Source organism: Aquarana catesbeiana, linkage group LG01, assembly GCF_042186555.1.
Source record: "Aquarana catesbeiana isolate 2022-GZ linkage group LG01, ASM4218655v1, whole genome shotgun sequence".
NCBI classification, from domain to species: domain Eukaryota; kingdom Metazoa; phylum Chordata; class Amphibia; order Anura; family Ranidae; genus Aquarana; species Aquarana catesbeiana.
In genome coordinates, this window is record NC_133324.1 from 498,691,497 (window position 1) to 498,717,194 (window position 25,698).

Consider the following 25,698-nt stretch of genomic DNA (forward strand, 5'->3'; position numbering starts at 1 on the left):
CTGCAGCCAATTGCTGGTGTTCTCTTCCTAATATACTTACAGGCAGGCAGCTGCAGTATTTTCAGTCAGTGTACTGTATCCTGCGCACAGTGTGCAACTAAAGCTAACTGCAGCCAATTGCTGGTGTTCTCTTCCTAATATACTTACAGGCAGGCAGCTGCAATATTTTCAGTTAGTGTACTGCATCCTGCGCACAGTGTGCAACTAAAGCTAACTGCAGCCAATTGCTGGTGTTCTCTTTCTAATAATACCTCAGGCAGGCAGCTGCAGTATTTTAAGTCAGTGTACTGTATCCTGCGCACTGTGTGCAACTAAAGCTATCTGCAGCCAATTGCTGGTGTTCTCTTCCTAATATACTTACAGGCAGGCAGCTGCAGTATTTTCAGTCAGTGTACTGTATCCTGCGCACAGTGTGCAACTAAAGCTAACTGCAGCCAATTGCTGGTGTTCTCCTCCTAATATACTTACAGGCAGGCAGCTGCAGTATTTTCAGTCAGTATACTGTATCCTGCGCACAGTGTGCAACTAAAGCTAACTGCAGCCAATTGCTGGTGTTCTCTTCCTAATATACTTACAGGCAGGCAGCTGCAATATTTTCAGTCAGTGTACTGTATCTTGCGCACAGTGTGCAACTAAAGCTAACTTCAGCCAATTGCTGGTGTTCTCTTTCTAATAATACCTCAGGCAGGCAGCTACAGCATTTTCAGTCAGTGTACTGTATCCTGTGCACAGTGTGCAACTAAAGTTAAGTGCAGACAATTGCTGGTGTTCTTTTCCTAATATACTTACAGGCAGGCAGCTGCAGTATTTTCAGTCAGTGTACTGTATCCTGTGCACAGTGTGCAACTAAAGTTAACTGCAGACAATTGCTGGTGTTCTCTTCCTAATATACTTACAGGCAGGCAGCTGCAGTATTTTCAGTCAGTGTACTGCATCCTGCGCACAGTGTGCAACTAAAGCTAACTGCAGCCAATTGCTGGTGTTCTCTTTCTAATAATACCTCAGGCAGGCAGCTGCAGTATTTTAAGTCAGTGTACTGTATCCTGCGCACAGTGTGCAACTAAAGCTAACTGCAGCCAATTGCTGGTGTTCTCTTCCTAATATACTTACAGGCAGGCAGCTGCGGTATTTTCAGTCAGTATACTGTATCCTGCGCACAGTGTGCAACTAAAGCTAACTGCAGCCAATTGCTAGTGTTCTCTTCCTAATATATTTGAAGGCAGGCAGCTGCAATATTTTCAGTCAGTGTACTGTATCCTGCGCATAGTGTGCAACTAAAGCTAACTTCAGCCAATTGCTGGTGTTCTCTTTCTAATAATACCTCAGGCAGGCAGCTGCAGTATTTTCAGTCAGTGTACTGTATCCTGCACACAGTTGCAACTAAAGCTAACTTCAGCCAATTGCTGGTGTTCTCTTTCTAATAATACCTCAGGCAGGCAGCTGCAGTATTTTCAGTCAGTGTACTGTATCCTGTGCACAGTGTGCAACTAAAGCTAACTGCAGCCAATTGCTGGTGTTCTCTTCTTAATATACTTACAGGCAGGCAGCTGCAGTATTTTCAGTCAGTTTACTGTATCTTGTGCAGTGTGCAACTAAAGCTAACTGCAGCCAATTGCTGGTGTTCTCTTCCTAATAATACCTCAGGCAGGCAGTTGATTCAGCTAGCTGCAGTATATTAGTGTACTGTATACTGGGAACAGTATGCAACTAAAGCTAACTGCAGACAATTGCTGGTGTTCTCTTTCTAATAATACTACAGGCAGGCAGGCGATTCAGCTAGCTGTTGTATAATCAGTATATATATACATCCCAGCTTTGTGCAGCTACATCTCACTGCAGGCCATTCCTTGTGTATCTATTCCAATACATCAAAGACAGTATGTCTGGAAGGCCAACAAGGAGAGGCAGACAGTCACAGGCCAATAAAAGAGGGCAAGCAGGCTCTGTGTCTAGAGGCAACAGTGCTGGTCATGGACACGGTGCATCCTCATCAACACATGGCCATGGGGCATGCTTGTCCTTTTTCTCGGCAGCTGGCCGTGTTGAACCACAACATGCCGAAGAGCTGGTATAGTGGATGACCAAGCCATCCTCATCCTCATTCTCTGTCACCCAGGCTACCTTGGCTGCCAATGCAGGTGCCAAAGCGGCCTATTCCTTGGACTTGAGGTCATCATCAGTTACTCCTTCCCTAGCCCCACCGGAGGAGTCCCCCAAACTGTTCAACCACAGTGTCGGGTACATGCTGCAGGAGGATGCGCAGAGTTTTGAAGGCTCCGATGATGATACCCAGCTTGAGGAAGGCAGTAACGTGAGCCCAGAAAGAGGGGTTGCCCAAGAAGGACAACAAACTAGCAGTCATGTTCCCCCAGCTGCAGCATACTGCCAGGTTTGAGGATGAGCTCACTGACTCTACGTGGGTGCCTGATAGGAGAGAAGAGGAGGTGGAGGAGGAGGAGGCACATCTCCAATGAGGCAGGATGCCCTCCAGGGGCCAGCTTAAGGGCAGCCAACTGACTGCATCACACCGCAGAGCTCTGCAAGTGCAGGGCGCTGGTGACTCCGCGCGTTATTCCAAAAGTTCTTCGGTGTGGGCCTTTTTGGAGACATGTGCAGCAGATCGCACCGTTGCTATTGGCAACATATGTCTGAAACGTATCAAGCGTGGACTAAACAGCAAGCGCTTGGGCACCACATGCTTAATCAGACATATGTCGAGCTCCCATGCAGCCCGTTGGCAACACTACCTAAAAGACCCACACCAAAGAACAAGGCGGACCTCTCCTTGCTCCTCCTCATCAGCTGAGATCCCCAACCCCACTATACCTTCAGTCCTCTCAGAAACCTGCACTGAGAGGAATGAAGGTGTAGAATTAGGTGCCAAGTACTTGCGGGAAATCTGCTATTGGTACACCAACGTCTGATTTTAGCAGGCAGATTTCCCTACCCTAGTTGCTCCACCGGCGAAAGAAGTTCGCTCCCAGCCCAGGGCCATCTTAAGAGCATTATAGGCCCCCGGGCAATACAGTGCACTGGGGCCCTGTCTACACAATCACCTGTGTAGCACCTGTTGGAGCACACGCTGCGTGGAATAATGGACAGGGCACTTGAGGCAGAACAGAGGCAGGAAGAGGAGGACTTCCTTACCTCTCAAAGTCCCCTTTATCCAGACAGTGTTCCTGCGTGCCCGCCGATCGCAATACAGTGCACTGGGGCCCTGTCTACACAATCACGCACGAGAATAAAAATCCAAATGATCAAAAAAGCTATATTTATTGGTACCTACAACAAAATCAGTTTTTAAACATTAACACAATGTTTGGACAATATAACACGAGTCAGATGGGCACAGTGACAGCGTTTGGACACAGTGGCAGCTTTGCTGGGCACGGTGGCTGCATTGATGGGCACGGTGGCTGCGTTTGATGGGCACGGTAGCAGCTTTGATGGGTATGGTGGCAGCTTTGATGGGCACGGTGGCTGCGTTTGATGGGCACGGTGGCTGCGCTTGATGGGCACGGTGGCTGCGTTTGATGGGCACGGTGGCTGCGTTTGATGGGCACGGTGGCTGCATTTCATGGGCACGGTGGCAGCTTTGATGGGCACGGTGGCAGCTTTGATGGGCACAGTGGCTGTGTTTGATGGGCACAGTGGCAGCTTTTAAAGGGCATAGACAGTGGCTGTGTGTGATGCACAACTTGAACGTACTTAAGTAGACAGTGTTAGACTTACTTGAGGCCGCCAGCCTGGTGCAATACAGTGTGTCATTCACAGCAGCAAGGCAGTGCCAACTATCAAGGGCCATCTTCCCGCTCCGCTCCCTCTCCACGCTGTCTGAAGAAAATGGCAGAGGTGGGCGGAGCTTGTTCACTAGCAGCTGGGGCGGCCGCGGCGCACTATGAATGCTGGGGCGGCCGCGGCCTATGACTGACATCACTGGTTGCTGGCTAGACGCTGGGTGGCCGGCGATTCTAGCAAGCGAGCAACCAGTGCAGTCAGTCAACTTAATCAGAATAAAATAAGGAAAATCTGCTGTGCCAACCAAACAAAACAAAACAAAACCAAGCAGCCAACACCAACAATTAGACTAATTGTATTAATTGATGAGAAAAAGAAAAAGTGTAGCGCTATATTGTTCAAAGAAATGTGTCTTATATAACACCTGTGTGCATATCAAATACTAGGTCCTGCTAGACCCAGCAGGTGAACAGGTTATTAGTGGCCTGTATATGAAAAAATCAAGTGATCTAAATAGTCATTAGTATCAACATATAATATAGTGAAAACATGTGGATTGTGTATACACGATATGAATAATCGCAAACCCTTAGATCAAAAACGCAAACATATATTTTGCGAATTGGGGTGGGGGTAAATGGCAAGTCCCTGAAGTATTGAACAGTTCATTCAATTTAACAAAAGAATCCTGGACCATAGATGTAAATATCACAGTAGCATCTATTCCTGTTCTCAATAGACTTTTCCAATGCTTGACCCGACAAAAAAGTGATATAAAATGCCCTTACCGGACGAGGTGGACTCACAGGCCGTTGGCGGTGAGTCGTATGAGCTTGCACCGTTAGGTACGGTAAGGTTACAGTTGTCCTTGATCCATGACAAGAGGGTCCTGGAAGGGTTCCCAACCCCAAACGGTACCACGGATTCCTCCTCCAGCGAACGTTTGGGTCTCATGCAATTGAGACAAGGGGATAAGGAGAAAAGAGGCTCCACATAGTGTAAATTCCGGATTACCAGGAAATTTTATTGCATTATAAAAAGATTCCAATAAAAATTCGGGTAAAAACAAAGTTCATAAAAGTAACAAAGGTACATGTAGCGCAGTGTACAGATGATCGAGATGGCGTCATACATCTGACGCGTTTCGTCTTAAAAAGACTTCAACTGGGGTAAAGTTTTCTAGTCAACTTAATCAGCAGATTTCAGCGCTAAAGATCGGCCCTAGATGGGGCCCTCCAGACAAGTGGGGCCCCCGGGCAACTGCCCAGCGTGCCCAGTGGAAAAAACAGCCCTGTCCCAGCCATCCACATGCCCAGTCGTTGAATGCTAGCTTGGCTAAATTGCTAGCACTTCAACTGCTGCCTTTTCAGTTGGTAGACTCTGCCCCCTTCCGTGAGTTTGTGGGATGTGCGGTACCTCAGTGGCAGGTTCCCAAACGCCACTTTTTTTCACGGAAGGCGATTCCGGCTCTCTACCGGCATGTGGAAGGCAGTCCATGCCTCGTTGGACAGGGCGGTTAGCAGTAAAGTGCATATTACCGCTGACTCATGGTCCAGCAGGCATGGACAGGGACGTTACTTATCTTTCACCGTGCATTGGGTGATTCTTCTGGCAGCTGGGAAGGATGCAGGACAGGGTGCAGTAGTTTTGGAGGTTGTTCCGCCACCACGCCTCCAAAATTCTACTAGTGGTGATTCTGCCACACCTCTCTCCTCCACCCCCTCCTCTTCTTCTTCCTCCATGGCCTCTTCCTGTGCTGATTTGTCCTCGGAACCAGCAGTACTCCTTAGGCGTTCAAGGGGCTACGTAAGCACGCAGGCAAAAGGATGCCATGTGGTGCTTGAGCTGGTGTGCTTGGGGGGCAGGAGCCACACTGGGGCAGAGATTCTGTCAGCTCTGCAGGGGCAGGTTCAGAGGTGGTTGACACCACGCCAGCTTAAGCCAGGAATGGTGGTTTGCGACAATGGCACCAACCTCCTCTCCGCTCTCCGACAACTGACCCATGTGCCCTGTTTGGCTCACGTCCTTAACTTGGTGGTGTAGCAGCTTTTGGGCAGGTACCCGGGCTTACAGGATGTCCTGAGGCAGGCCAGGAAAGTCTGTGTGCATTTCCGCCGGTCATATAATGCCAGTGCTCGGCTGGCTGACCGCCAAAAGGAATTTAACCTGCCCAAGAACCGCCTCATCTGTGACATGCCCACCAGGTGGAACTCAACGTTGGCCATGCTGCAGCGGCTGCACACGCAGCAGAGGGCCATCAATTAGTACCTATGCGACTATGGCACCAGGACAGGGTCAGGTGTTTTTTTTTCCCCACGCCAGTGGGCCATGATCATGGATGCATGCACTGTCCTGTCACCATTTGAGAAGGCCACGAGGATGGTAAGCAGTGACAGTGCATGCATCAGTGACACTGTCCCTCTTGTCCACCTGTTGGAGCACACGCTGCGTGGAATAATGGACAGGGCACTTGAGGCAGAACAGAGGCAGGAAGAGGAGGACTTCCTTACCTCTCAAAGTCCCCTTTATCCAGACAGTGTTCCTGCGTGCCCGCCGATCACACAGGAAGAGGAGGAGGAGGAGTATTGTGTCAGCATGGAGGTGGGGCCTAGCACTCAGCATCAGCAGCAGTCTTCAAGGGATCATTTACAGTCTGAAGACACCCATGGACTTGTACGTGGCTGGGAGGAGGTGGCTGCGGATCATGCCGTCCTTAGTGACCCAGAGGAGTCCGGACCGAATGACTCAGCAAACCTACGCTGCATGGCCTCCCTGATCCTGCAAAGCCTGCGGAAGGATCCTTGTATTTGTGGTATCAAGGAGAGGGATCATTACTGGCTGGCAACCCTCCTTGATCCACGTTACAAGGGTAAGGTTGGGGACCTTATCTTACCATCGCAGAGGGAGCAGAGGATGAAACATCTTCAGGAGTCCTTCCGAAAGGTTTGTGCAATGCGTTTCCAGAGCGGGAGGTTACAATTACCCGGTCCTCCTGGACAACGTGTTGCTGAGGCTTCGCTCAGTCACAGAAGGAGCGGTGGAGAAGGTGGCCATCTGACCAGTGCATTCAGACAATTTTTTAGTCCGCAGCCCCAAGGTATGATCGGTTCCAGCAACCATCGCCAGCGTCTGATTCACATGGTGCAGGAATACCTAGGGGCAAGATCAGACTTGGACACCTTTCCCACTGAAAATCCTCTGGGTTACTGGGTCTTGAGGATGGATCACAGGCCAGAGCTTGCACAGTATGCAATTGAGCTACTGGCCTGTCCTGCATCCAGCGTTTTTTCGGAATGCACATTCAGTGCTGCTGTAGGCTTTGTAACCGATCACAGGGTGCGCCGGTCCACCGAATCGGTCGATCGGCTGACCTTCATACAAATTAATCAGTCTTGGATCACCAGCTACCAAGCACCTGATGCGGATGTAACCGAATATTTTTTTTTTTTAATGTGAGATCCCTTCAAGACTACCTATGCTGATGCTGAGTGACTATCCTCTTCCTCCTCAATGTTCATGCTGATAGCTTGTAAGAACATTTTTGGTTCTGGGCACCTCCACCAGTGGCTAAGACCCAATTTTTCTGCCCCTGTTTAACAGGGGTGTGTAGTTACAAATTTTTGATGCAATACTTTGCAGCAGGACTCATTTCTGTGCTCCAACTAGAATAGCTGTGAGGGGTTGTAGTGTTGTGGCACCAGCACCAGTGCCTAAGGCCCAATTTTTTTATAATTACAATTCTTGATCTAATATTTCACAGCAGGGCCCGTTCCTGCGCCCACCAAGAGTAACTGTGAGGCCTTACAGTGTTGTGGCAACACCACCACACCGTCCACCACCAAAGGCCCAATTTTTCTGACCCTGTTCAACAGGGCCATGTAATTACTATTCTTTATTTAATATTTCACAGCAGGGCCCATTCCTGTGCCCACCAAGAGTAACTGTGAGGGCTTACAGTGTTGTGGCAACACCAACACCTAAGGCCCAAATTTCTGCAGAGTATATAGGGCAGGCCCCTACTTTCAAACAACCAACTTACAAACCACTCCTACTTGCAAACGGAAGGAGACAACAGGAAGTGAGAGGAAATCTACCCCTAGGAAGGGAAATTCTCTCCTGTAAGAGTTCCTTGTTTCACTAAAAACCCCAAATTTTCAAAATCCAATTGTCATTGGGACAGAAAGTGAGGTGGAATCTTCTGAACAGGTACACAGACAGCAAAACAAATGTTACAGGGGTGATAACCCTTCCCTATGTTTTCCAAAAAGCTTAAAAATAGATTTTTTCGCTGGAGCTACATGTAAAAAATGTACAAGAACAAACCTACAGTCCCTGTCTTGTTTGCACCGCCAGTATACTGCTGTTCAGAGTATATAGGGCCTGGGGGCCCCACGCCTTTCCTTTTTTTTATTTGGGTGCGGGGTTCCCATTAATATCCATACAAGTCCCAAAGGGGCTGGTAATGGGCGGGGGGGGGGTGTTCTCAATGATTTTGATCCATATTCCTGGGAACAGATATGACATTAAAGCCGCAAGCAGTTTTAAATGACTTTTTTACCTTTAGAAATGTCTTTTTGAGCAGGGACTGTTCTAAACACGAGAAACACATGCCACTTTACAGGCATACAATAGACACCCCCCCAGGCACGATATTTAAAGGAATATTTCACTTTTATTTTTTCACTTTAAGCATCATTAAAATCACTGCTCCTGAAAAAACGGACGTTTTCAAAACTTTTTTTTTGCATTGATACATGTCCCCTGGGGCAGGACCCGGGTCCCCAAACCCTTTTTAGGACAATAACTTGCATATTAGCCTTTAAAATTCGCACTTTTGATTTCTCATGTTTGAGTCCCATGGACTTTAACGGGGTTCGAAAGTTTGCGCAAACATTCAGTCCGTTCGAATGTTCTGATGCGAACCGAACCGGGGGGTGTTTGGCTCATCCCTACTCACCAGCCACTGACCTCACCGCACATCCCTGACCCAAATCTTAAAAATACATTTGGGCAGGGCTGTACGAATGCCGTAGCTGTGATGCTTTACTTCACAGCTGCAATTTTTTTTTTTTATTTCTTTAGCTGCAGCATCTTTAACTCAGCCTGCCTGCTGCCTGTCATTGTTGATTTCAATGGGGCCACTCTGCAAATGCAAACCAAACTCGCTCGCAGTAGCACCATAGTCCAACAATGTAAAAATACCATTCAGCAATGTAAAAAAAAAATCAAGGAGACGGCAGTAGCACCTCATGAACGCCTGTCAGCTGCTGCTATACCACTCGTTGAAAAGCAGTCCACCACAGATCACTTTTCCGAGGGCAGTAAGCATTACCGCAAATGTGAAAAAAAATTTGAAACACATCATCCATTTCACACTCACAACCAACCAGGTCACTCCCCAGCCACTTCCCTTGTTAGCCACCTCCCTTCAACTTATTTCACAGGTGACAATTTGCCAACCTGCAGATGCAGACCCTACTCCAAAAGATATCACTCCCAGTTACTCCCCCCACCCGCTGATTGATATCCCTCCATGACCACCTCACACCCCCCTGCTGACAGACCTCTCTCCCCAGCCTGTCCCCACACACCTTCTCACCTGCTGACCTGTGGATGGGGGAATCACTCCCGCAGTGTTATTGTGTTCTGCCAGTGGGGAGTCTTCCCTACCCACACAATACAATCATCAGTGTTGCTAATTATAGCTGGCAGCACTGATTTGGGAAAAACCTGACAGGCTGGTTGTACTCAAGTCGATTAATAGATTGACTTGTGTACAACCAGCTAGCCCATACATAGATCGACTGCTTAATTGGCTTAATTTCAATGAAATTCCGTGAAACATGGTGGTGGCAGCATCATGTTGTGGGGATGCTTTTCTTCAGCAGGGACAGGGAAGCTGGTCAAAGTTGATGGGAAGATGGATGGAGCCAAATACAAGGCAATCTTAGAGGAAAACCTGTTAGAGTCTGCAAAAGACTTGAGACTGAGGTGGAGGTTCACCTTCCAGCAGGACAATGACCCTAAACATACAGCCAGAGCTACAATGGAATGGTTTAGATCAAAACTTATTCATGTGTTAGAATGGCCCAGTCAAAGTCCAGACCTAAATCCAATTGAGAATCTGTGACAAGACTTGCAAATCACTATTCACAGACGCTCTCATTCCAATCTCACAGAGATTGAGCTATTTTGCAAAGAATAATGGGGAAACATTTCACTCTCTAGATGTACAAAGCTGGTAGAGACATACCTAAAAAGACTTGCAGCTGTAATTGCAGCAAAAGGAGGTTCTACAAAGTATTGACTCAGGAGGACTGAATACAAATGCACGCCACACTTTTCACATATTTATTTGTAAAAAATGTTGAAAACCTTTTATCATTTTCCTTTCACTTCAAAATTATGTGCCACTTTGTGTTGGTCTATAAAATCCCAATAAAATGCATTTACGTTTTTGGTTGTAACATGACACAATATGGGAATACTTTTTTAAGGCATTGCATACTTTCCTGCTCTGTGCAATAGTAATGCATAGAGCAGCCCCTTACCTCCTCTTCTGGATTGCCCCACAGGCACTGTCCTCTCCTCCTCCTTTCCTGTGGGCATCCCTTCGGCAAGCTGTATGCTCATGGGGCACCTGTGCAGGTTTTGCTCCTAAACCATGCTTCCCTTCCATAAACGCACCTCGCTCTTTCCTCACAGGATTTGACTGACAGCAGCAGGAGCCATTAGCTCCCACTGCTTTCACAGTCTCCTAAAAGAGGGGACAGTGCTGAAACGACAGAGGAGGCAGGTAAGTGTTTAGAGATGGGGGGGGGGGGGGCAAGTAGTGGGCAGTTTTACAGAATACATTAAAGTGGAGTTCCACCCAAAAGTGGAACTTCCACTTAAGGACTCCTAACCCCCTGACATGCCACATTTGGCATGTCATTTTTTTTTGGAAGGGGAGTAGGTACCTAGTTTTGACAGATACCCAACTCCCACTTCTGCTCGCGCCACCTAGGCGACTCCTCCCCTCCCCCTACCTCCCTGTTATCTTCTGGGACACCTCACAGGTCCCAGAAGATTGCTCGGCCATTTAGGACATGCAGCGCGACTCGTGCATCCGCAGTGCGCACTCGGCTGTGAAGCCGAAAGCTGTCACAGCCGGGGGCCCACACTGCAATTCTTATTTTTTTTTTTACACCCACGATCAGTGGATTGCTTGTGCATTGTCGGGCTTCTGCGCATTTGTAGTCTATTGAAAACTACAAGTCAGTCTGCCGCAGTGGAAGATGGGATTTGTAGTTTCATCATTCACAGATCACTGTGAATGAATGACATGGCTGTGTGGGCAGAGTTCCGCACAGCCATGCTGATTTTAATTGTGGCAGCGGCTGCGGGGGAAAGGAACCCCCACCTGTTGTCACAGGGGAGGGGGGAATATATCGGGGCTGACAAAAAACAAACAGATTTCTCCATCCACACAATCAAGGTAGCCTGATGTAAATGGACACAAGCCCGTTTATATCAGGTAGCCCATAGATCGAACACAGGTCCACTTTTGTGACATCCTCTCCATTCTGCTCACTGACCCCCTGCTAAATGGAGCAAAGCATGCCGTGTGACAAGACCCTTAGCTAGATGGCGGCCCGGTGACTGGTAGATCGTGGTCTGTGCTTACTGACCCACCATTCCAGAGCATCAAACAGAGTGCAAAGCAGAGGGACTACTTGTAAAATAGGAGCGGTAATAGGGAGCGAGAGCCACCTAAGCCGATGCCTGCTCTATAGTGCTGACTCCTGTCTCATGCGGAGCGATACCAACTGCACTACACCACTTCAGAGTGGTACCAGCAGCAGAAAAATGTGAAGCAATACACTGGGCATAATAGTACAGGTCTGCTTTCACACTGATGTGCTGCAGTTTACCCATACTGTGGGTGCAGTGCAGTGTACCTGCAGCTTAGCTGCGCTTAGCCATGGGCTTCTATTATATCCTGCGGTTTGATGCACTTTCTGAATGCAGGAGTTTTGGTACGCTTTCAGAAAGTGCACCACACCTGCAGAAAATAATAGAAGTCTATGGCAAAGCACAGCTAACCCAGGAAGGTCGCAGATGCACTGCGCTGTACGTGCGGTGCAGGTAAACCGCAGCACATCAGTGTGAAAGCATCTTTATAGGGGGTCCAGAACAGACAAGGTTCATTTACATGTTCAGTTTGAGGGGTGGTAAAACCCCATAGTTAAGACCAGTGGCGGTGCATCCATAAGGGCGCACGGGCGCCGCTCCATCTCTCACCAATAGATAGATTCATGCATTGCATGAATCTATCTATTGCTGCCGCTGCCACCCCCTATTCAGGCTCCCGGTCCCTTTTCAGGCACTGGGCGCCTGAATTACAGAATTACAGTGGCGGGGGGGGGGTTTGAAGCACCTGATTAGAGCCATAGGCTCTAATAGGCATAAAAAAATGTGACCTGCGAGTGCCATAGTGGGCGCTCGCAGGTCACTCAGCTGTGTTAGAAAAGGGAATGAATATTCACTTTCCTAATACTAAACCGCCTCTCTGCCAATCAGGTGCTCTGGTCTGTTACCTGTCACTCCATCTCTCACCAATAGATAGATTCATGCATTGCATGAATCTATCTATTGCTGCCGCTGCCACCCCCTATTCAGGCTCCCGGTCCCTTTTCAGGCACTGGGCGCCTGAATTACAGAATTACAGTGGCGGGGGGGGTTTGAAGCACCTGATTAGAGCCATAGGCTCTAATAGGCATAAAAAAATGTGACCTGCGAGTGCCATAGTGGGCGCTCGCAGGTCACTCAGCTGTGTTAGAAAAGGGAATGAATATTCACTTTCCTAATACTAAACCGCCTCTCTGCCAATCAGGTGCTCTGGTCTGTTACCTGTCACCTGATTGGCTGAAAGGACAGGCGCCGCTATTGGACGCCCAGCAGGAGGAGAGGAAGGAAGATGAGGACGGCAGGAGACGTATGGAGGACCCCGCTCGTCGCCGTCACCCGCTGCCCCACCAAGACAGGGTAAGTGCCGGGCAGACGGTGAGCAGGCGGGGGTCACACTGGGGGCATTCAAGGGCACACTGCCAGCATTTGATGGGCACACTGGCAGCGTTTGATGGCACAGTGGCTGCGTTTGATGGCACATTGGCTGCGTTTGATGGGCACAGTGGCAGCTTTTGATGGTACAGTGGCAGCCTTTGATGGCACAGTGGCAGCCTCTGATGGGCACAGTGGCAGCGTTTGGCACAGTGGCTGCAATTGATGGCACAGTGGCAGCATTTGAGGGCACAGTAGCATTGTTTAATGGCACAGTGGCTGCCATTGATTATTTTTTCAAAATTTTTTGCACCCCCTCAAATATTTTGAGCAACAGCTGCCACCGATTAGACGTGTTTTTATCACGCTCCAACCGCACCCCCTTTAGCTGCAGTGATCAGGGGTGTATACATGTTGCAGCTGCAGCAGGAGTTATATACCCTGTCATGGTTGGTGGGTGTAGCACCTGCCAAGCATGACCCATTCAAGTGAATGAGGCCACTCTCCAAATGCCCTGCAACCTTGTGCAGTACAGCAAACAAGGGATTAAAGCAGGCAGTGTTGTGTTGCTTTCTCGCCACCTGCTTTAACCCCTTGGACCCCAAAGAAGCATGCAGCTGCTGGGCACTTGCAGAGTGGCCCCGTTTACTTCAATGGGTCGTGATTGGCAGGCAGTAGCACCCACCAAAAGCAACAGGGGGCTTAATTCCTGCTGCGCCATGTGTACACCTTTGGCTACTGCCTCAGCAGCTAAAGTGGGTAGAGGCTTGGGGCGGCAAAACCACAACTCAACTGCAGGGTTTTAAACCCCCCCTGAACTTTCCGTGTGAATGAGCCCTAAGGCCCCATTCACACCTGAGCATTTTGTAGCTTGAAGCCTGAAGCTACAAAACGCTGGAGGGGAAAAAACAATCAATTATTCTCTATGGAGATGGTTCACATCTCCATTCCAAAACGCCTGTAGCCAGAAGCTCCAAAACGCCTGAAGCTGAAACAAGTTCTGGAACTTTTTTTTTTAGGCAGATTTGGGCGTTTTTTTCTGCTTTTTACATAGGTGACCTTTTGACCTGTACAAAATCGCAGCAAAAACGCGCGACTTTCTGCCTGAAAATGCTACGCTCATGTGTCAGCGGGGCAGAGGTTTAAATCAGGTGTGAGGAGGCGACACTGTGCCCGGTGATCTTTGACTTCTCCCATGTTGTTCAGGTACATCTTCATCTCTTTAAGGTTGCCTACCCCTGGTTTACATTATAGACAAAAGGCTGGAAATAAAAACCAATATATAACAATACAATGTATAAAACGCCAAGATCACAATGTGATGACTGTCTAGGATTTAATAACAAGGTTGAATGTACACAGATCCGCAGCTGTTACAAAGTAGCATTTCATCCCTTGTCAGCAGATCCTATGACAGTTGTCTCCTGGTCAGTGCTGAGCCTTGGAGAACACAAAGATCTGACATCACATGACATTTCTGTCCCCCTACTTTCACTCTCCTCTGACAGTGATTGGCTGCCGGACATTCCTTCCCTGGTGACCCCGCCCCTCCACTCAAACGTGCTCTGAATATATCAGGCTGACAGCTCTTTCTCAGTACCCAGGGCTGGGTGTACCAAGATGCCCACACGATGCCAGCCTAGCCTTGCCTGCTCAGATTTCCTCTCTAGATCTGATTGCCATCTGCATAGAGAACAGGCAGCAGCCTCTCCTCCCTGCTAGAACCTGCCCTGCTACACTGGATTCTTCCAATCAGAGGGAAAGAGATTCATTGCACCAGCTGCCCCCCCTTCCACCCCCTCCTCCCTTATTCTCCAGCAAGAGAGAGAAGACTGGGGGCACTGAGCCTCTCCCTCTCCCCCCCCCCCCCACCCATCACCCCTTTATTTCTAGGAACACATCCTGCATCATCAGATCTACAGAGATCAGGCCACAGAGCTACCCTTTGTACAAGGGGGTCATCAGCAGAGAGCTTTCATGTTTCTGCAAATTCTCTCTCCTCAATGGATGGCTAGGTTCTTTATAGATTTGTCCTTTCGCTGGCATTCTTACTATTTATTATTGTGCCAAGCTGGTCTAGAGCAGATTTGGTAAAAAAACAAAAAAAAAAAAACGCAGTGTCGGCGGGGGTGCTGAATTCAATCGGAGAACAAAGTCATCAATTGTGCCCGTCATGGAGCAAGAGCATAAAATTCAAAGCATCCAGATCCCTTCCTCCTTGGGGTACATGGACCTTCTCATTAAAAGTGGGGAACGGTTCCTTGGAGAGCTGAAAGAATGTAGAGACTGTGGCCTGACATCTTCCTGGAATACATTACAAGCACATGCCAAATTCACCTGGATGGAGATGCTGTACGTGGTTGTGTGCGCGCTGGCATGGACAGGTCTCCGAAGAGCGACCACCAAATGGATTTTCCAGGTCAGTAACACGTAACACCACCTTAAACCAGTAATAAACCCAGAGACAAAAAATGCCTATTCATTCTTAGATGTGATGGCTGCATTCGTTTTCTTTTTAGAGCCCCCCCCCCTTTATATTCACCTGACAATCTGTCCAGTAAATTTGTTGTTTTTTGACTTCCTTTAAACAGAGCAAGTTGTCTAGACAAAGTGGCAGTTAGAGGGTTGATGCAAATCATTTAAAATCAAATGAGATTATTGCAATGGTCAGCTTTTATCTATTTATGTAAAACATTTACCCTAAAAGGGTAAAAAAAAAAAAACTTTGCTGTAACTTCCTAAAAAGTGTTAGCTAGAGTTCAACATTAGTTTGTTTTTCAAGTCCATCTAAATCTGCTAGTGCATCTAAAGTCGTGTACACACAGACAGACTTTTCAACCGGATTGGTCCGACGGAACAAATTCGTCAGACAATCCGACCGTGCGTGTGGGCTTTATCAGACCTCCAGCGGACTTTTTCTGTCGGAAACCAGACAGACTTTAGATTTGGAACGTGTTTCAGATCTTTCCGATGGACTCGAGTCCAGTCGAAAAATCCGTTCGTCTGTATGCTAGTCCGACGGACAAAAAAGGACGCTAGGGCAGCTATTGGCTACTGGCTATGAACTTCCTTATTCTAGTCCCTTTGTACGTTCATCACGTTCAAACCAACGGACTTTAGTCCATTCGTGTGTGGTCAAGTCCGGTCATTCGAAAGTTTGTTGGAAAGACCGTCAGACCTTTGATGTTGAAAAGTCCACTCGTGTGTATGCGGCATAACACTGACAATACTGCCGTCCAAGGGTGTCTCCGTTGCTCCTCCATCCAGAGCGGAGACACCCTAAGACAGTATATGTTTTACTGTCTGGATCACTAGGTAAAAATAAAGGAAAAAAGCCTAAAAAGAAAAACTAATGCAGCCACAACATTTAAAGTAGAACTATAGGCTAAACTTTTTTGATTTTCATTTTGGATAGAGTAATAGAGGGTTATAATCCCTGTCCGATTTGTTTTCGCCATCTGTGTCCCGCCATCTGGGTTTTCCCTTCACTTCCTGTCCCATAGCTGAACAGGAAGTGAGTGGAAATCCCTGCAAATTAGGGGAATTCCTTGGGCATCCCCAGGTCACCAGTCACCAGAACTAGTGTCCCCATTGGAAGATTTCCCCTCTATTACTTTTCTGGAGACAACCCAAAATTTAGGATTTTCTTTGATAATGGTAAACAGAACAAATAGAAAGGGGGGATCTCCTTAGTGGGGACACAGACAGCAAAAAAACTGACAGGGGTTCTAATACTTCTCCACTCCATCCAAAACTAAAAAAAAAAAAAAGTTTTGCCTTTAGTTATACTCACACCATTGTGAATTGTATACTGGTCCCTCCGCATCCAATTCGCAATTGCAGGAGATTTTGACTGCCTCTCTGTGGAGCCGGTTCACATATCTTCACAGCGGGTCCGGTGCATTTTGCATCTTTTGGTCCGTTTCAGGTGCGAATTCAGCCCAAAATTCAGGGTGAAGTCGGACCTGAAACAGTGAACGAGGATGCACAGGACCCCTGCTGTGAGATGCACGCGGATCATATGACGAAGGAGAAGCGGGAAGGAGCGCTTGGTTGCCGGTACGTGGGCAGCCTTAGAATTGGTAAGCTGCAATCAATTTGAGTATTGTTTTCGGGTTTAATACTGCTTTAAAAGTGTACACTGGGCCATGTTCCTGAAGCAGAGTGAAATGTAGGTGGATGGTAACAGGTGGAAGTTTGCACAAGGTTGTCCGTCACAATAGAAAAAGAATTCCTTTTAATCTCCTTCCTGTGATATGGAGGAGACAGCTGGACACACAAGACTCACCACATTCTCACTTTCATATTGTATTGAATCGTGAGAAAGTATTTCTGGTTTTCATCAATGTTCCTTTAGTTCCTTTAGTAGGCCCATAACCAATGACAGCTGCTTAGAATGAAAGTAGAACTAAAGGCAAAACTTTAAAAAATTTTTTTTTTTGGATACAGTAAGGCTTCGTATACACTTGTGGTTGGAACGGTAAAAAGAAAAGTGTGGTTGAGCTGTGTTTTCCTGCCCTTCCAACCATTCCCCCTTACACCCTGTACAACCACTTTTACCTACAGGTAAGCCTATATTACGGCTTACCTCTAGGTGCTGGAAATATCTCCTAAACCTCCACGGCTTAGGAGATATTTACGAAAAAGACGAGCGCCGATGTCATCATGCCGTTTCTAATAGGGGTCATGCCGTGACTGGCGGCTCCCACATGCATACACGGGAGTGACGTCATGCGAGTCTGGCCAGTCACAGAGCCAGAGTTCGGGGCCCACGGAAGGAAGAGGGGCAAAGATGGACACTCCCTGCTAGTGGGGACAACGGTGACATTGCGGGCTTCGGTTTCAGGTAAGTGACACATAATGAGCTACTATGTAAAGCATAGTAGCCCATTATGCATTACCTTTGCAGGGAAATAAAGAGGAAGTAAAACCCACAAAGGTTTACTTCCTCTTTAACTGCAAAGGCAGCAGAGGGGTTGCACATATCACAGAATGACTCCCAACTGCTCCCCTTTAAGCTGCAAAGGCAACAGAAGGGGGTGTACATATTGCAGGGAAGCAAAAATTATCCAAACTGTCGCATTTAGCAATATCACCCTCAGAACACGACCCAGTAAGCTGAACTGGTGCTGGGTTAAAGGGTTAAAACAGGTGGTGAGGAAGAGATATCATGACTTTTCACTGCCTGTCAAACTCCCTTTGAAGAGAGACTCCACTCTGAATGTGGGTAGATCTTTAGAGGGCACTGCATGTGTGAGCAAGGCCCAAGGAAGGGTTAAAACCCATCAGGAGTTTTTTTTTTCTGCCATCCATGTCCCTTCGAAGAGATTTCCCTTTACTTCCTGCCGCATAACCAAAACAGGAAGTGAGAGGAAGTCCATCCAAAATGAGAGAATCCCTAGTGTCCCCGTTGGAAGATTTCCCCTCTACTAATGTTCTGGGGACAACTGTGAATTTGGGATTTTCTTTTACTTTCTCTCTCTGTGATAATGATTCCTTCCCCCACAGGTACTCTTTATGGAGACATCAGGAGTACATTACACCCCTGATATCTCCTCTGCCCTCCTCTGATCTCCTTGATCAGATGCTCTCCTGGCTGTAAGGGCCAGGGAAAGATAGCACTGAACCCAGATGTGATGATTGTTACTTCTAGCTTCATTCATCACAGAGGATGTTCCTCCATCACCTCTGTGGGCAGCTGCCCCAACCGATTACAGTGCTACCAAGTGGAACAGCAGAGTCCAGGAATGATGGCCGGCAGCAGCGGAAGGGGAGAGGGCTCCACAGCTCTGTAAAAGTGAAAAACACTTTTACAGGAAAGCTTATTGCTGGTTGGAGCCATGATCCTGGTATAACCGCCTGCTGTCCAGGATGGTTATATATACGTATGATGGGCAGTAAGCGGTTAAAGTAGTACTAAATGATACACTTTTGAAAATAAATGCATTTTATAAAAATAAACGCTTTTTCATTTTTTTTTTTTTTGTTAAATGTATGCAGAAACACTTACGTTCCGTCCACACCTGAGCGTACTGGAATTTGCGGAACGCAAAACACTGGACACGTTTGCGATGCCATTATTTCTTAATGGCACCCCAAATGCGATGCGATTTTGCTGCGAATGTCGAGCGACAAAACGCACTATAATTGTGCAAAAACCACAATGCCAAACCAAAATTTGGTACATGAGCTTCCTTGGCGTGTTTTTGGAGTGGATGAATGATGCCGCTCCATAAATGCGTCACAAAAACACGGTGCAGCAGGTGTCGCAGTACACTCGGGTGTGAATGGAGCCATACTGTCCTGCTCACTGCCGTGGTAGGTCCTACAGTGCCCCTTCCCCTAACTTCCAGGTAGGGCAGCACACACCCTGTGCCCTGCAAAGCACAGACTCTGGCAGATGGGAATCAAGGGACTATCTGTTTGCAGGGATGCCAGAGAATCCTCTGCATTGTAAGATGGGAGCGCATATGCAAGGGTGGCTCCATGGTCCTCATAGGGGACAGAGCCACCCTAAATGGGACCCAGGGAAGGGAAAAAAAACATTTGGAGAGAACAATTTTAGAGCAAACTCATCATACAAAAGTAGTAAGTGCTGAAGTTTGCAGCACTGTATATATATTTTTTTGAATTGGGTTTAATAATAGTTTAAATGCACTGGATAAAATGGTCACTCCTGCTATTATCTTTAGTTTACTAGTCAGGATGAAAAAAGATGCAACTCCATCAACTTCAATCACAATATTATAAAAAAAACCTATATTAGCTGTTCTCCACTAGGGTTCCTCCAGGGGTTGCTAGGGGTTCCTTGAGTTGTGGCTAATTAACCTCCCATCTGTTGGGTCAATGCTTTTTGGCAGTGCCAGCAGCAGTGTTGATTTTGACATCAAATTAACATTTAGTTTTAGTTATAGTCTTTTGACTAAAATGCAATTTTAGTTCTAGTCGTATTTTAGTCTACTAAAATCTCCAGTACATTTTAGTTGACCAAAATCTAATGGGTTTAATTAAATGCATTATTTCTTTAGAACTGCCAAACATTATACACTCCTGGAGTAAAAATCTAATAACATGTTTATTATTTATAGTATTAAGGTTTGAATATGCACTACAGACACAGATTTAGCCGTTGTGATATGAATTCAATTTAGTTTTAGTCATAGTCTTTTGCCTAAAATCCCATTTTAGTTTTAGTTGTATTTTAGTCTTTTGACTAAAATGCAATTTTAGTTTTAGTTGTATTTTAGTCATCTGAATTGTTTTAGTTTTAGTCGTATTTTAGTCAACTAAAATAGTATTCATTTAGTCGACTAAAATATTTTAGTTGACGAAATTAACACTGGCCAACTGGGCGACACTAATGATCTTTTTAGCTGTCTGTAAGGAAGGCTGTCATCTTCAACACCATTGAGTGGACATTCTTCCCACTGACCCCCAACTTAAGGTGCATTTTTTCCACTCCCCCCAATTATTTGATTTTTGCAGGGGTTCCCTGAGACCTGATGAGGCTCCTCTGGGATAAAAAAGGTTGAGAAAAAAAAAAGGTCTGCTCACAAGCAATCTGTGTCCACCTCTGCTCCATGTACTTTATATTAGCTGGGTGATTTAGCCCAGGAATCTTTTTACTCTTTGTCAAGCACTGCAATCAAACGAAACAATCCACGTTGCTAATGCGTTTCACCCATCCCAGGGCTTAGACCACAGGGATCCCTACAACTAAAGCCAGTGATAGGTGAAAAGTATTAGGGGAGTGGCTTCTGGTGAGTTTTAGTTGTGTGTTATCAGTGGATTAAACAGAGCCAGAGCAAGATGTCATTGGTGTGCATCCTATTTCATGTGATTACAGTGCACTGCAGAGAGTAAGGCCAGCCATACACAGTGCAAATTTCTTACACAGTGCACATTTGTTTGACCTGCAGTATATACAGCAGACAGGTATTTGGTTACAGACTTTTTACTTCCTAATAGCAAAGTTGCTTCCTTTCTCATCACTTTATGTAGTGTTCCAGTTCACACCATATGCAGTCCAGTCCAATTTTTTTTCATGCTTAAAAAGCAAGTGGAAAGTAGGTTATATGGTTTCCAATGACATAGTTCACACCAGTATGGCCAGCTCCAAGGCTTTCCAGGTCCAGAAAAAAAAGTAGAACATGTTGCATTGTTCCTGCACTGGACTGTATACTGGAACGCAGTAAAACGCACAAAAACACACCGAAATGCACTGGAACGCATAAAAAATGCACCAGACCCCAGTACAGTGAAAAAAAAAGGGAAAAAAAGCAACTGGAATGCACTAGGAAATGCACCTAAAATGCACATGCAGAAACGCATGCAGAACGGAACCTGGAGTGCATTTTTGTGGTGTGAACCAGCCCTTACAGCAACAATTACGGCTCCTAATTTTTCTGCATATCATGTGTGTTTGGAACGCAGGTCAGCAAATTTCCATTGACTCTAACTGAGCCAGCACACATGGCAGTTCAAAGACTGCATCTGAACGTCCCTGCGGTTCACTGCAAAGCAGGTGAAACGCAGCCTGTTCTTGTCAAACGTTGCAATTACCATTAGTGATCTTAACTCATATGTGCACACTAGTGCTTGACTGCGTTTGCACCATGTACCTCTTCCCACCCAGCTCTGACATCCCTTTAACTGAGTCTTTACTCCTGGGGGGGGGAGAGGAAGAACTGCCCAATCACATGACCACTTTGATTGTCTGTCTCAGTGGTTACATGATCAGGAGTCATTCCCACTGGCTCCTGATCATTTACTAGAGACTGACAGCTCGGTCACTGCCTTGTGTGCATGCTTTCAGCACAGAAACCTTGTGTGTGTGTGTGTGACAAAGCCCACCCTCTTTGTTGCCGCACATATGCATTACGTGGGAAGCAAGAGGTTAACCTTCATTGTAAATGTAGTCACAGCAGACGCTGCTTCATTTAATTGTATTTAAAGCTGAATTGTGGGGGACAATAATATTTTGATGCATGCTTTGTAATAATAAAAAACATCTAACAGTTGCTGTATTAGGTAAAACTCGTACCATCATGAATCCTGTGCCATTACTGGCACTGAAACTTAGCCATTCATAAAATGTTTTGTATTCTTTTCCTAGAATACAAGATGTTCTGTGAATGGACAAAGGGAGGAGCGGATGAATGTCATGATCTCCACCTCATCCAGTCACAGAATGCCTTGTGAAAATAATACAAGGAATTTTATGAATGGCTGAGATGATGACTGAGTAATTGGCTATAAGAACCATACTAAAGCTGTGTCTGTAGGGTTCAGCACTGGAAGTTTGGTGATTACAGTGCTGTACAAGATTTATGACAGTCGGGGTTTGTTTATATGAGACGCACTAGATGTTTTTTAACGCAGTACATACAGTACACATAAGCAAGAAAAATTAATGTATTTCATTGAGCCAAGTAGTTTACACTATTGCAGTGCTTTCAAGTGCATTTTAAGAATAGCATGCTGCATTTTTAGGCATGTAAACATACCGGACATGCACATGAACACAGAACACGTAAATACAACTTAGTAAAAATAAATAATGAAAAAAAACAAAAAAACACCGCAAACACGATGTAAATATACCATGGACTGCAGACACATTACAAATGCATGTAAATGTGCATGTGAAACTGAACTCTGAATGTGGGGATTGTGGTGTAAATTAGCCCCAAAGCAGCCCATACATTAGTCATTTTTTTTTCTCTTTCAATCAGCAGGTTGACCGAAAAAATGACTCAATTCCCCCATCCATGTATTCGATGTGAATGGGAGAATATTCCCCACTGCGCTATTGTATTTTGACAAAAGAAAGACTTCCCCGCCATCAGAATACACTGATCAGTGCTGCCTGCTATAGCCTGCATTGCTGATTGAGTGGGAAAAATCTAACGGGCTGGTTGTACAGAAGTTGATCAGTAGATCGACTTCTGTACAACCAGCCTCTGCCCATACATTTATTGAAATTCAGCTGCTCCTTGTATAGCTGGCTTTAGGCTAACTATTCAATGATCACAGCCTGTATCTCTGCTCACAAGCAATCTGTGTCCACCTCTGCTCCATGTACTTTATATTAGCTGGGTGATTTAGCCCAGGAATTTTTTTACTCTTTGGCAAGCACTGCAGTCCAATGAAACAATCCACGTTGCTAATGTGTTTCACCCATCCCAGGGCTTAGACCACAGGGATCCCTACAACTAAAGCTGGTGATAGGTGAAAAGTATTAGGGGAGTGGCTTCTGGTGAGTTTTAGTTGTGTGTTATCAGTGGATTAAACAGAGCCAGAGCAAGATGTCATTGGTGTGCATCCTATTTCATGTGATTACAGTGCACTGCAGAGAGTAAGGCCAGCCATACACAGTGCAAATTTCTTACACAGTGCACATTTGTTTTCCTGCAACCATGGGAAATCCACACGATTCCCTTATTAATGTAGAGAGTGCTGACAGGGGAATCCCTCCTGCTGAGCCATTGTCTGCTCCCGGTGGGGGGGTGGGGGAAGCCGTCCCTGCTGGGTGAAGACACTGATTATTGCTAGAGGCAGCCGCTAGCTATAATGAAAAGGAAATCTGGCAGGCTGGTTGTACCCAAGTTGATCGATCGGTACATTCAGCCTGCCCATTAATGATTTGAATCTCGGTGTATGACTGGTCTAAGTAGACTCCTGAACTTTGACGCCGGCTGACATACACTACATGGGACATGTCACTGGTGTGCCGCTTGCTTCATTTGATTGCAGAGCCCTAAGCCTAGGTTCACACTGAATGCGGGTTTGAAATCGTGCGAGTTCAGATTTCAAACCGGCATTTCAGACCGACTTCGGGGGCGATTTGAGAGACATCTGTGCAGGTTCATGCACAGATGTCTATTGAAATCGCCAAAAGTAGTGCAGGAACAGCGCCGCAAAGTTGGCATCTCACTGATTCAGACACATTTTTGTAAACTCTTCAAGTTCGATATATGACTAGCATGCAAAAAAAAACAAACGGACGATCTGTCTTCCGATTTTCAGATCGTGTGTATGGGGCATAAGTTCAGGCGAGCAACAACCCTATGTTGTGGATCACTTTTTAAGGCCTTTGACAGGCGATGCTTCAAAGGCCACTGTGGCACATCCACTTGAATGGGTCACGTTTGCCAGTGGTACTCCCCACTGAACACAGCACGGGGTATCAGTTTTGTCATGACTGTGATGCTTTGTTTGAATACAACCACGTCTGGCTGCCTTTGCAGTTTCAGGGGGTGGCTAGGGGGTGGTAAAAACATGGGTCAACTGCCTGTTTTTTACTGCCTCCATGACTGCAAGTGTAAATGAGCTGTAAGGGTCTATTCACCAGGTGTGATAAGACTCATTGGGCGGCTATTCCAGTGCAATCCCACTGGAAGACAAGGCAAAATGCCTTGTCTCCTACAAGTCCGGTTCACATGGTGGTGTGAATACAACAGCAGGCTGTATTTTGTTGCAGCACAAAGCAAGGCAACCCACCACCTTGCGCCACGTGGTGGCCGAAAGAACTTGATGAAATGCAATTGTGTGACATGTCAATAAAGTTCATAAAAAAAAAAAAAAAGTAAACAGTGCAAAGTGCTACTAATCAACACTGCAGCCATCCCACTGCATTGCACTGCATTGTACCGCAGTGGCTGGTGTGAATAGACCCTAAGAACGTTACCAAATGAAGGAGCAACCAGATATGAGACAGAAATCATTAGAGGTATTTTATTTTTACACAGCAACTGTCAAAATATTGTTTTCTCTGGTATTTTGGCTTTAAACACCCTTGAATAGAAGATGTAGTGTTGAAGTGCATTTCCTTTAAACTGATCTGAATTTGACTTGACTGTAAGCTGATCCAGGATAAGTGTGCTAAAGCACAAAGGCAATATAAACATGATCCAAATGCAGTTCAGCTAAGAAACTAGGGATGTGAGTATAGCTGGAGGTCTGCAGCTGCAGAAGAGTTCCCCGCAGAAGCACTGTCATCCTTCTGTGTCTCCATAGCAACCCGGTTTACTCAGCGGTACCAACCTGATTTGTAGAAAGGTTAGACTAGAACATGGGTTTTTTTCAGTGCTTCTTATTTTCCAATAAAAGGTACACTTAAAAAAAAGACCATTTATGTGGATTTATAATAAAATAGCAGCATATAAAAAATGTAAAAATAAAGCCTTTACAATGGAAGGCTGGGAGGACAGGATACTGTATTCGGAAATCTACTATACTCAGGACTCAGGATCCCAGAAGGTCTGAGCAGGTCATTTTTAGTTTAGTGCTGAAATTGGCAGCACAGCAGCTTAGTAAAGTTGGAGCCCTTGGTTCCATTTCCACCAGGGCCACTACCTGCATGGAGTATGTATGTTCTCCCTGTGTGCACGTTTTTCTATTGCAGACCCCTTTTACTTGAATGGGTAACTTCCAGCGCCAGTCCTGCCCTCTGAACACGACAAAGGGTTTCATTTTTTGGCATAGCCAGAACATGTGTACAGCTGTGAGCAGCTGCATGCTCTTGTTTAGTTGTGCATTTGGGGGGACAGTAAAACTGCAGCTCAACTGTCTGCTTTTACTACCCCCTGGTTGCATATCTGATTAAGCCCTAAATCCCCTTTTTCACTTACCATAAGCCGTGGTCATGTGATTATCCAGTGCCATGTCCCCACTTTTCATACTGGTGTCCAAGCCACAGTCTTCATAATGGGGACAATACCCATTCCTGGAGAGGTTCTCTTGGGATCCAGAAGATTACTGGCGTCGCCCACAAGGCAAGTGAGGGGGGCCAGATAGTGAGGATTCATTTGTGACTTTGGATTAGGGATCCCAGCAGGCAGAAATTGCTTCAGAGAGGGACTTGGATGGGGGGACTCAGGTGAGTATAATTTGCTTCATCAGGCAAGAAAACCTTAA

The 25,698-nt window shown here is 46.3% G+C and overlaps 1 protein-coding gene across 1 annotated transcript in view; it reads left to right on the plus strand.

Moving 5' to 3' along the window:
* Window positions 1–14,331: 14,331 nt before the first annotated feature.
* CERS1 (ceramide synthase 1) overlaps window positions 14,332–25,698 on the plus strand; it is a 95,653-nt gene continuing 84,286 nt past the window's right edge. Inside the window, exon 1 of the mRNA XM_073592658.1 lies at window positions 14,332–15,199. Within this exon, the coding sequence (XP_073448759.1) occupies window positions 14,954–15,199 (246 nt within the window). The 5' untranslated portion in view covers window positions 14,332–14,953. The remainder of the gene's footprint in view (window positions 15,200–25,698) is intronic.